This window comes from Falco rusticolus, chromosome 5 (assembly GCF_015220075.1).
Source record: "Falco rusticolus isolate bFalRus1 chromosome 5, bFalRus1.pri, whole genome shotgun sequence".
Taxonomy (NCBI): domain Eukaryota; kingdom Metazoa; phylum Chordata; class Aves; order Falconiformes; family Falconidae; genus Falco; species Falco rusticolus.
The window spans coordinates 27,948,615-27,960,616 of NC_051191.1; the positions used below are offsets into that span (position 1 = coordinate 27,948,615).

Below are 12,002 nucleotides of genomic sequence, written 5' to 3' on the forward strand. Positions count from 1 at the left end.
ATTATTATTTATGGAGTGCTCAAAGTATACTAAGCACTTTGCAAAGAGACCAGCAAGCATATTGCTCTGAGTTGGTTTACGGTCTCCTCTTTTAAAAACACTTTTTTTCTCTTTCATTAGCAGGTTCCTTTGGGGTGGGGAACACAAATTGCTGATGGGGGTCTAACTGCCCAGACAAGCTTCAGCTGTGGGTTGTATCACTTGCCTTGGTAATTTGCTTCTACCAATAATGCTTTGTGAAACAGCCATGGTTTAATTGCAGTCACCACAACACAGTTGTGATCACTCTAGCAGAGCATCCCACCATGGTTCAGTTCATGGATATAACGTCTACATTTGACATGCTCCCCATCTGGGTCAGTTCCTCCTATGACTGCTCATGCGTGTCCATTTCTTCCTCGCAGTTTTCATTGGAACAGCCTTAAAAAGTGGGAACGAGGAACCTATGACAGAACACTCTCCCTCTTTCTGTTTTATAGCCACCATGTCTGGTCTTCCTGAATATGCCTCCTGAGTAGTAAAAGTTGAAAAAATCCCATAGTATTTTTACAACCTTATTATCTCCTGCGTTGCCCGATCTCTGGCAGTAAACTTTTTCCCTACTTTTAGTCACTCTTCTTGCAGAGCATTTTGTGTGGTGCTGCCAGCGTCATCCTCTCTGTCATGCATGCATTGGAGGCATCCACTAATAAGCAGGACCAGTCCTCCACATGGTATATTCTGGACATACGCTTTCTGTACCATCTGTCTTTGCTTTAGCATATCTTGTGTGAATAGCTCGTTCCCTCTGTGCTCATAACCTGAGCTCTTGGTTTCTCTTTTTCAGTCCTCCTTTGACACCTTGTAATTCATCACCATCTCAGAGGGTTTTACTGAAAAGCTCACTTTGGAGTTCTTTTTAATCTACTCCTAAAGGTGTCTCTCTGGGTATTGCTTGTCTGGTGGCTTACTGTAGCTAGAAATACGGTTCTCATTTAGTCTGGTGTCTGGTTCAAGATCTAGTCGGTCTGTAGTCCCTTCCTCATATAATTTTTCATCTCTGTGTGTTTTTATTCCACTTTGTATTTACTGTGGTCATTCCTTCGAGAAGAATCTCCTCCTTAGTTAATCTTTGCTACCCTGCATGGCACTAACTGGTGCAGTTACCTTAGGTCAGTCTTCATTCAAAAAACAGTTGCAGCCAGTGCTATTTCACTAGGGTATCTGCATTTTGCATGCTGAACTTTATTTTCTAGTTACTCCAGTCTCTCCCAAGGATTTTTCCCTTCAGTGTTCCCTCCGTTTCATGATCACAAATATTCCCGCTTTGGAAATTTGAATATTTCTGGAGTGAGATGTATCTCATGCAGTGTTAGCCATCAAGAAGTTAGAAGTCAAGGGCTGGACTTGCGGGAGGACAGTTGGATTGGCCCTTCCTGCCTTTTGTTTTCTTTTTTTTCCTTTTGGTTTTTTTTTTTGGTTTTTTTTTTTTGGGGCATCGGTTGTGCCACTTTATGGGCTGGTCCTTCCCTCTCTGCTGGCGGTACAGGTAGCTGGACTGAACTTTGCAATGCCAATCCTGTGGGTGCTGCTTATTGCCTCATTATCTTCATTGTTGTTATTATGGCTGTTACGATATTATTGCTACTTCGTTGTGGTTCCTTATCCAACTCTAGCTTCATCTTGGAGGAGAGAGCAAGATCAAAGGGTTGCAGTCAACATGGGATAACTTCAAAACCTTTAAGTAATAAAAAAAAATATTTCCAATTAAAAAAAAAAAAAGGAAAGGCTGAGGGAATGGGTTGGTGTCAGTAGAACAAATCACTCATTGTTTTTTTCGTTTTCTTTTAGCTTGTCCTCTAGGCGCTCCCTGCTGCAGGATGAATTAGGAAGGCAAGGCCTCTTCCTCTGAACCATGGAGACAAGGGCGTCTTTCATCGCCACCATGCGAGAGACCCAGCATCTCTCCCCAGAGAAGGGCCAGAGCCCGGCCAACGGCAGCAGGGAGCAGTTTGATTCAGGTGAGCTCTCCTTCACCCCCATGGGTTGTCTTCACTGTGACGGCCCTCCAACCCATCTCTGTTGGAGGTAGAGACAGCCACATTGCCAGGGGAGCATTGGAAATGGTTGTACACCTGGAAGGCCTTTTTTGAGTCTTGAGGATTGGACAGTTTCCCACGCTTGATGGGTTGGGAAGTTTGAGCTTTCCTTTTTCTGGATCTCTTCTATGGTGTAGAGCAGCTATGCAAAATTTAAACAAAAAGCAACAGAAAACTTTTTCCAGGACATCACACTGTGTTCTTCCAGTTTCCCCACCCTTTTTTTCATTTGTTGAAGTGGTTAAAGAGAGGAAATGAACGTTCAGAAATCACAGCATTTCTTGTTTGTTTTGCCCTTCACCCTCATTTCCTTCACAGTTTTTTAGAGTGCTTCAGATGAGAGGGCTTCGCAAACATTAGAGCAGCTGGTGGAGAGCTGGTTGCATGTTGTCCTTGTGCTCACGGGTATCGCCGGATGCTCTGTAATGCTCTGGGATGGGCACCTAAAGGTGGGAGGTCATGGTGCTAAATTTGGGGATCATCATGGTAGATACAGAAGAGTAAGTGCTAGTTTCTGGTGTCTTCTGCTGGAATTGGGTGCTTTAACTTCCCATATCTAGCCTTAACAGGAGGAGACTGTGTCTCGTGGTAAAGTTGCATATATGGCTAGACCCAATCTACTTTCTTTCTGATGCCAAAATGGGAGATCCCTCTTTATACCTCATCTTCTCTTGCACCCCTTCTGTCACCTACCACACCCTGGGCTGAGTCAGTCTACTCACTAACCCAGCAGAAAGGTAAACAATCTAGAAAAAAGAAAGCTTATTAATTAAAAAATATCTGCTAGCTTTGTGAGTTGAACTGGCTGGAAGAAGTTCCAGAGCACATGCTGGTGGGAATGGGACCTCTCCCAGGTCCCATTTTATGGGACTATTATAATTTAATATATTAATTATATAGTATTATATATAGAAAAAAGAAATTAATAAAAAACATAATAATGAATTGTTAATTTGGTTCAGCTATAACTTGTAACTTCATCCTTGGTCTGTGTTTGCATGGGAGAGCTCAACTGATGAACTTGTGGAGAACAACACTGAGCTGTCAGTCAGTTAATCTGTACTAAAGCATTCGGTGTTGCATTGTGGTGCTTGTGTTGGTGCTCGTGTGCTTGAACGCTTTTCCAGAACTCACTTGCATTTCTGTGAGAGCTGTTCTTTGCAGGAGGATCCTGAGAGGTGAGTGGTATATGAAAGGCCGTGCTTGCAGGTGGACCTCCTAAAGGGCTGCCTAAAGTCTCCTTCCCTGAAAATAGGTGCCCTCACCAGTGGTGAATCACTGATTCAACACTACTTGAATGCAACCAGTAGCAGTGTTGGGGTGACTGCTTAAAAACTCTGCATACTTTGCCTTTAGTGTCTTTTGCATCTTTTCTCTCCCATGGTGCTGTTTGTGCTTTTATTGGTCAGTACTCTGCTGAAGTCTTTTGCAAAGCCGTGTCTCTGGTCCTTGTTTTGCTGTTCCTCCCTCAGCACCTCAGAACTTTGGGCACCCAGCCTTTCATTTCTTCGCTTCTTGTAGTGGCTCAGTGATTTTCTTGTTTCCCTGGACACCACCCATTGGAAAGCTGTGACCGGCCTTTGAATCTTTGCCGCATTCACTAATGAGTTGAGGGGAAGACTCACAGCAATGTAAGACCATGCCAGTGAAACTATGGGCTGTGGTCCTTGAGGTGACTCTGTAAGATTTTTAGGGGAGGGATGGGCTGTTTTGCACAGCCCCTTGAGCAATGCAACCATCTTCTACAACTTCTGCTGTGAAGATAATAAACAAGTGGCACATCTGGCAGTAGGTTGCCAGTGCCCACTTGGGCAGCTCTTAGCAAGCAACTGAATCATGCTTGTGCAGTGGAGATGGAAATGCAGGTGAGCTTTTAAGAGATCAGGTCAGCAGGGGTAGAGAAAAATGAGAGGAATGTCCTATAAAAAATGCAAACTGGCTGTGTTGCACTGAAAACGTGTTTGAGATGTAGGGTAGTCCACTTGGTCTTGCCATGATGCTTGTAGGTTCAATTGGGCTCTTAAGTTCGGCATGTTAGATGGGAAACAGGGAGGTGGAAACTTTCCTGTGCTGTGGGGTTGTTAGCTCAGCCAAAGTTTTGTTTTTTCCCCATGGTATGTGCAGTGGTTCTGATTGTTTCAGATGGCTTCAAAGGGGAACTAGACATGCTTACAGAAGAAAGATGCAGCCTACTGCTTAGAAATGATGTTTGTCTCAAGGAAACCGCTGAACCAAAAATAGTTGCGTGATAGGAACTTAAATGGGGGGATGCATCACACATGGCTGCCCTCATCTAATGGACGTCTCTAGGCATCCAGGAGGAGGCAAAGTGTACTGTCTCTGTTAAGGGGAGGATGTGTAGGTATGGAGGGCTTGTGATGAGAAACCTGGATTCATCCCACCTAAAGGAAGCAAGACACTCCTATGTTACTGTAGGTAAGAACATAAATACTGCCCTGGGTTCTCCCGTAGATATGAAAAAGAAGGAGCCTCCCTTCTATAGTGCAACTCATAGAGATGGCTCCTGAGGGTACTCTAGAGTTAAACATCTGAATCTGGAGCTGAGGTGTCTTAAAACACCTTACAAAACCTAGTCATCTGGTGCTGCTTGTATCAGCAGTGGAGAAGGATACAGCTCCAGACCCATTTTAACACAGGTGCCAGGTTGCCTTTGAGTTGAGTTGCCATCTCGAGCTGCGTGTTGCTTCCCACTGAGGATAAAGAAAATCAGCCCTAGCTGGAGCAGAGGGGAACACCTCAATCCTTGTTGCTTATATGATGCAGACCCCTCTCTCGCGGTGGGATTCATGTCCTCCAATTCAGACATTTCCAGAGTGGACATCTGCAGGCTGATCTAGTCACCGTTAGATCTGTTTATATCTATGGAAGAGAGACAGAAGCCTCTAGGATGAAATCCGGTTGGACAACCATAGATACTGGGTTTGGAATGAGAAGAAGTGGCCTGTGGTGCCTAAATGTCTTTGGGGATATGGATCTGGGTGACTTTCCCAGGGCAGTGCTGGAGGTTTGTGTTTAATCAGGTTCACTCCTCTGCCTTGCTTGGTATGTTAACTGCTAAAGCATTTCAGTTCTCTATTCACTCAAAAAGTCTGCTCATGGTAAATAAGATGGCTGAGCAATTTGCCACAAATACGTGCTCCTTCAGTGAAGCCTGGGAAAAATCAGTGTTTCTGGAACCACAGGTTTTGGGTCTTCTCTCCCCTTTATTTCCCACAGCCAAACATCCCAGGGGGCTGTGAACAGCTGGAACAGTTGTGTTTTTATAGTGTCAGTGCATGAGCACTTTAAAGCCGTTGAGAGGCTCACAGATGATGACTTGTTGATTTTATTTGCCATCCTGGGCTTGTTTGTACATTACTGTAGTGTAGGCTACCCAGCCTTGACTCTTTTGTTAAGAGCGAGCACCGGGGCTAAGGAGCAGTAATTGGAAAGGGAGCTGATATGTAAAATAGGCCTAATGCCAAATTTATCATCTCGCAGGATACTCTGTGAAATGTTGGCACCTGGGGTTTTGCAGCTCTCCGGCAGAGCCAGGGCTTTCTTGGAGCACATGGCTTGTGGAGTGGCGAGCAGATTGGCTTTGCAATAACCGCTCCTGAAGCGGACACAGTCTTCCTTGGCGTATATTAAGAGCCTTTGAATTTCTCTGCCTTTTAATTGGGGGACCTCCAGGCACCAGTTGGGAGAAGATGGGAAGAGGTGGCCTCTGCTGCTCAACAGTAGGGCTTTCCTGATGAGTGAGAGAGTTTGTGCACAGTCCCGTTACAGATGTGGATGGGGTTGGGTCCCTTGGGCTGCTCTCATCCCTGGGCGACACTGCCTCTGCTTCGGATGCCCCTCTGCCAGATTTCTAGAGGGAAAAAAGTCCATTGAGAAAACATTTCAGAAACTTAGAGTCCCTTCAGAATCCTTTGTGATAAAACGAAGAAAAATAAAACACTGATGCTGTGATAAATGAGTACTCTGACATTATTTTTACAGACCTTGTAAAAGTAATTTCCTGATAAAGTCCACAGATAAAACACGGCAGACGAGTGAAACTTACGGTGTGTCAGAGAGAAATGAACTGACAGGGAGGGAAGGCTGCAGTTGGCACGCTGCCTCCTCCTGGTGTCTTGAAGCTTCTCTGCTTTGGGTTTAGATCGGAGAGATGCGGGTGATATTTCTTTAGGCAGGTGCTGTTGTGAGTTTTGCTGAACTGCATGTGAACGAGCCTGCTGGTGAGTCTCTCCGTGTTGCCATGTGGCAGAATAGGTCACGGGTGATACGGTTACGAAGTACAGGAGGACTTGTTGCATCCATAATTAGCATCATCTGCAATGCTAACATAATTAACGTGCTGCTGCCAAATTCTGGAGAAGATTTTGCCACCCTGGAGGCATTGCTCACTGCAAGGGCTGGAGGGTATATACTGAACTGCCTAAAAATCTCTGCTTCCACTGCTCTGTGGAATGGCCCCTTCCCATCAGACTACCAAGGAAGGCTGGAGAAAAGGAGATGCTTGCCTGCAGTCACCCAGCAGGTTACGGCAAAAAGCAGGAATAAAAACTGGGAATGTACAGAGGGCATCATGGGCTGAGGGAAATGGGTCACGCTCTGAGATGGAAGTACATGAGCAGAAGAGAAGAGAGCCCAGGGCTGACCTGGAAATGTCCTGTCCGTGGCAGGTGTCCTGAAATGAAGATGTTCTTGGGATTGCTGAGCAGCCTGTCCCAATGCCACAAGCGCAGATGGATGCAGAAGTAGGGAGAAGCCAGGCAGAGGGGATGCACTTCTAGCTTTTCTTGTCAGATGCTTCTGACTTCTAGTGGGATAGAGATTGGTTGTGCCCCAGGGTAAAAAGATCTTGAGCATCAGAGCAATTTTAAGCCAGGGATGGATAACCGTATCTGCCCATCTACTGATGGACTAACATGCTTTATTTTAGAGACTCACCCTTTGAAATCTCTGGACCTGGCTCTTCTCTGAAGCATTAACTCTACAGGGTGGCAGACATTAAGGCTGAAAAATTTCCCTGATCATCTAAGTTGCTTGCCTGCGTGATATACTTGAGAGAAACTCTTGGCATTTTTTGCACCAAGCTCCTACCTTGTGATTTAAGCTGTGGTTTATCTTTCAGTCAAGAATGAACAAACCCCTCATTTTGGGTCAGATATCTCAAGCAGAACCAGTTTCTATGCCTGGAGGTTTTTGCAGTGATGGCAAGAAACAAAACAAAGTCCGTCCCTTATTCTACATTGAATTATTCTGTTTTCAGGTTGTAATCATGGGCTTGGGTTTTTTTCTTGTCTTGCTGAGTTGAAAAGTCATCGTGGGAGTAAATATCAATTTACATCTTCATATTTAGGCAGGTTATTTGAGTTTGAGGCAAGGAATCAGACCTTAGACTGGATGCAGCAGTGTGCAAAGTGCTCCTTTTTGAACTCCCAGACAGGTCTTTAGCCTCTACCAGCTCTATCTCAAAAACCCTCTTCTGATGCACTTTTCCCCCCTCGTTTATGTATGTCTGGCTCCATAGGCAGCAAATAAAACCTGTGTCTTCCCCTTTTAATAATGAGAGATTCCCATTGCACAGCATAATTTTCTGGTCCTGAAAAATGGAGACCTGTAGCAATAATTGCAATAAATTAACCCTGCCGTTTTCTTCATAAAACTGTCGGGGGAGGTTTCTTAATTCAGTTTGTCATGAGTCACTTTAATTACATCATGACCATGCTGATGAATGTTTGGGCAGGTAAGGGTCTTGCAGAGTTTGCCTGATAAATGCCTGTTGCAAAGAGCTTGTTGCTAGACTGTAAATATTTTTGCTCTGGGGCTGAAACTGGCTTTGCGAGATTGCTTGGGAACAAAATGAAAACAATCAGATTTGGCTGATTTTCTGTAAGTGAAAGAAGATTTATTTTTAATTATTGCTGTGTGTGTTTCAGCAAGGGTTTGAGGCCTCAGCTCTGCTCTACTCAGTGCTGTTATAAAAAGAAACAAATAAAAGAGCAGTCATGTCAAGTCCTTCGCTATGGGGAGGGATCGTGTGGGGCAGGAGTGTGGCTGGGAGAGGCAGGATGCAGAGCCCTGGATCTGAAATGGGGCACGGAGGAGCGCGGAGAGCAGGAAGGCAGAGGTGGTCTGGTGAGGGGTGCTGGGAGGTTTGGGGGAAAGCAACTTCAGTCTTGGGAGAGGAAGGCATGGCGGCCTCAGCTGAGATGTCTGGGTGGAGGGATACTGATGAAGGGGAGAAATGGTGGCAGGATCGAAAATGGGGCTCCCCAGCCCAAGGGTCTGGGTGTTTGCTCTACACACTGCTCAGCCAACAGAAGCAGCTTCTACTGTTATCACTAGGACAGTGCTGTAATTAACGGTGCTGGGTGACCCACTTCTGGGGCATGAGCAAGGCCATTGTGCCCTTGTGACAGTGGATAGGCAGCCACCTCCCTTGCAGAGAGTCCTCAAATACAAATACAAAGTGCAAGAGCATAAGTGCCTGTTGCAGTATGATGGGCTTGTTCCCCCGCTGCCAGGAAAGCAGAGTCATTTCTGGTCTCAAAACTGTTGGCTGCTCAAGTCCCAAAGTCTGCTGGATGTGTGGTAAGAGCCGATCACCAGCACAGATTTTTAAACCAAGAAACCAAGCTTTCTGTTTTCCCTGGTGTTGATGTTTAAACTGGTTGCTATTGTCATCCTGAACTCTTTGACACAACTTTTGCCTTCTTTGGATGTGTTTTAGGCTGCTTTTCTTTCTTTCCTTTTTTTTTTTTTTTTTTTTGCTTTTGAACAGACGACGGCTCCAGCATTGAGGATGCAGACTTCAACTGGGACGAGTTCCTGGAGGAAACAGGAGCCAGCGCTGCTCCCCACACCTCCTTCAAACACGTACGTGCTCGCTCTGAGCCTTGCCGGTGTTGCGCGTGTTCCCTCTTCTGGTTTTCAGGGGGTCCCTGGAGAACTGAGATGGGGGTCTGACGATTCTCGGGAGAAATCACCCCTCCATGCATGTGACAGCCCTCGTGGGAATAGCCCCCCAGCTGGTGTGAGGCGGACTCGGTGTGTTTGCAGGCACAGCTCAGAGCGCCATGTTTATGCCGCTTCCTTATCTTCTGCCTTTGACTCAAATTTTCCATTGTTGAGGTCTTGTATTGCTCTTCTTTTGCTTTTAATGCCCTCTTCCCCCCCACCCCCCCTTATCTATTTTTCCTTCTCTTTCTTTATTCACTGTTGTCCATCCCAACCTGTAGAGATTGATCTTGCAAGAGTATCTCATTTCTCCGAAGCTGTCTTCTTAATGCTTGGTTTACTGACTAGTGGGGTCACTCGGCACTAGAGTGCAGCATGGCCCACAGGAAACCATCTGTCAGCCTCCTGCCTGGAGATGCTATCTCAGAAGCATGAAAACCAAGTACTTTGGCAGGTGATGCTTCTTCTGGGTGAACATGGATCACCTAGACAGCTGTGGTAGTTACAGCATGGTCTGTGGCTCTGGTCTGTGTTAGCACAAGTAGCATTTGAAGTCTTTGAAGTCTCTACTGGTGAAGAATATTGGAACATGCTTTGAAGAAAGGACTGTCTCCAAGCAGAGCCCATCACAGTCAAGGCTGTTGTTGTTTGGGACCAGTGTCTCCATCCACCACCAGTTGTTAACTTCTTCTATTCAGCTCCATGTGTGTGATGTCACATGAGGACATGGGGCAGAAATTAAGCTGATACATGAGCTCTTCATCACCGACAAGGGTGTGCACGTGTGGCCACATCGGTAGATTTTTCCAGGACGTGTTTGTCATTCAGCTACAAGACTGACGTTGGGGCCTACTGGGAAGGTGTTGTGATGCCTTGTTGTGAAGCCACGACAAGTCATGGTGGTTCTCTGTCCTCAGCTGCAAGTCTCGTGAGGATAGACTGCTCGTCCTCCTACCTGGCCCATCAGGTGTAGGCAGCAGCTTGTTCTGGTACAGCTGCTTGTCAGTCACACTGGCTCTTCTCCCAGCTTCACTTGGCTGCATGCTCTGGAGGATGTGGACATCTTTGGTAGGAAGAGAGAAGTTTTAGCTGTGGTGCTCTGGGTTGCCTTATACCTAGTCTGCTGGCAGAGATGTCCTTTGGGAGCAGTGTAGTTGTGCTGCAGTGAAAAGGAAACTTCCTGAAGAACCTGTTGCTACTTTAAGAGAAATATTCATCTGGATGGCTGCTGTCATGCCATTAAACCACTTTTGTCTCCAGGTGATTTCTTGGCTTGTTTTGAAGGGGTAAGGAGCTTCAGTGATGGAAAATGTCTCTTCCATCTATGTCTGAAAAAATAATACAACCCTTCATTCCCCATTTTGTTTCCATTTGAACAACAGTGGAGTATTGGAGAATGAGGGACGATAATTCTCTCTACCAGAGAATTACAGGGCAATGATTATTGTAGAGTTTATCCTTGATCCAGTAGCTATCTGGAGAGAGCATCTTCTCCCAGGTTTCTGCTCCAGGTGCAAACCCAAATACCAGATCCAGGTAAAAGTTTTGTGCTTTCATGAAGTCCTAAAGATGTCTTTAGGTGGTGGAGATGCCCACGTCATCCTGCTGATTGCTGTGTCTCACAGCACCTCAGTCCTGGGACTGTTGATGTGAACTAAGTTAGTGCTGGGAACAGACCTTAGTGATTACGCTTTGCAGTCTGAAACTTGATCCTCAAAACACCCTGGGTTGGCCAGGAACCTGAAAGCCTTCAGAGAAGATTATCTGTCTGCTTGATTCCACTCTTCATGTGATTTCCAGTCACAAGTCCGTTGTCTCCAGATAACCATCTTGGTCTTTACTTATGGTAAACACAAGGAGAAAAACTACAAATTAACATGTATCCTGGATGATTTATGAAGGCCCTTAGCATCACAAGAGCAAAGATCCTATCTTACGACTAAATGAAGAAGTAAATGTAACAGATCTTCTTCAATCTTAGATGATCTCCAGAGGTCCCTTCCAACCTCAACTATTCCATGACTCCCAAGCATTGATGCTGATAGAAGTGCCCATGCAAGGAAAGGCACATGGAGTGTTCTTACCTGCAAATAAGTGGCTTTGGCTGGGTAGCACTCATTGGAGTGGGATGAGGGAGGGAGTACTGCTGACATGCCAGAGAAGTGTTTTCTCTGCAACTTGGCATCCCCAAGTCTGTGGAGTCCTCAGGTGGCCAAGTAGACCATATTACCTTTATCTTTGTGAGTAAAAGGCATTTTAACCTGTCATTTAAATGAGAAGTTAATCAGAGGCAGGCTTAAACCAGACTTTATCATCTCTGGTTTCAGTAGAGATAAGGCACTAAGAAACCTAGAACTTGTCCTTAAACATCTCATAGGGAATAACAGGCTACATTTTGGGTGGTCTACTGAAGACAAGTCTGGCATCTGATCCAGTGGACTGGCATCCCTTTCTTCTTTACCAACAACAGCTGGAGACACCCTACTGGTCCTTGAAAGATACTTGAAAGGTCCTGCAGTGTACCAGGAGAGATGCACTGGCATCTCCAGTGTCCTAAGGCAAGTTACCTGTGGTCTGTCACTGATGAGATAAATGGAAGTGACACCTCCATCAGATGGCAGGACAGTGACCCAAACCATTTGCTTTATTCAGTGACGGGTCACAGTTTATTTACTAGGGTGCTGGGAGGGTGAATCAGGTGAGGCCTGAGCTGCTGGATATGGATTTAGTAGGAACACTCTCCTTGGTCTGCCTGGTACAGCATTCAGCCCTTGATGCTTGTCAGGCCTCCAGAGGTGCTTCAGTGTTGTTGATGGACTAATGATTATAATTGGGTTAACTCCTAGAGGTGCTTAGCACTGTGCATGTGTCCTGTGATTTGCCTGATGGAGTTTTGCAGTGGGAAGTGAAACCTCATTTGAGTTCCACCACCTTTCTCCCAGGCATTGGTGAGAT

General features: G+C 45.7%; 1 protein-coding gene across 1 annotated transcript in view; it reads left to right on the forward strand.

The window, feature by feature from the left end:
- Positions 1 to 12,002, forward strand: part of SFMBT2 (Scm like with four mbt domains 2) — a 122,604-nt gene that overhangs the window by 11,565 nt on the left and 99,037 nt on the right. The window contains exons 2-3 of the mRNA XM_037389468.1: positions 1,831 to 2,000; positions 8,872 to 8,966. Coding sequence (XP_037245365.1) covers positions 1,895 to 2,000; positions 8,872 to 8,966 — 201 coding nt within the window. The 5' untranslated portion in view covers positions 1,831 to 1,894. The remainder of the gene's footprint in view (positions 1 to 1,830; positions 2,001 to 8,871; positions 8,967 to 12,002) is intronic.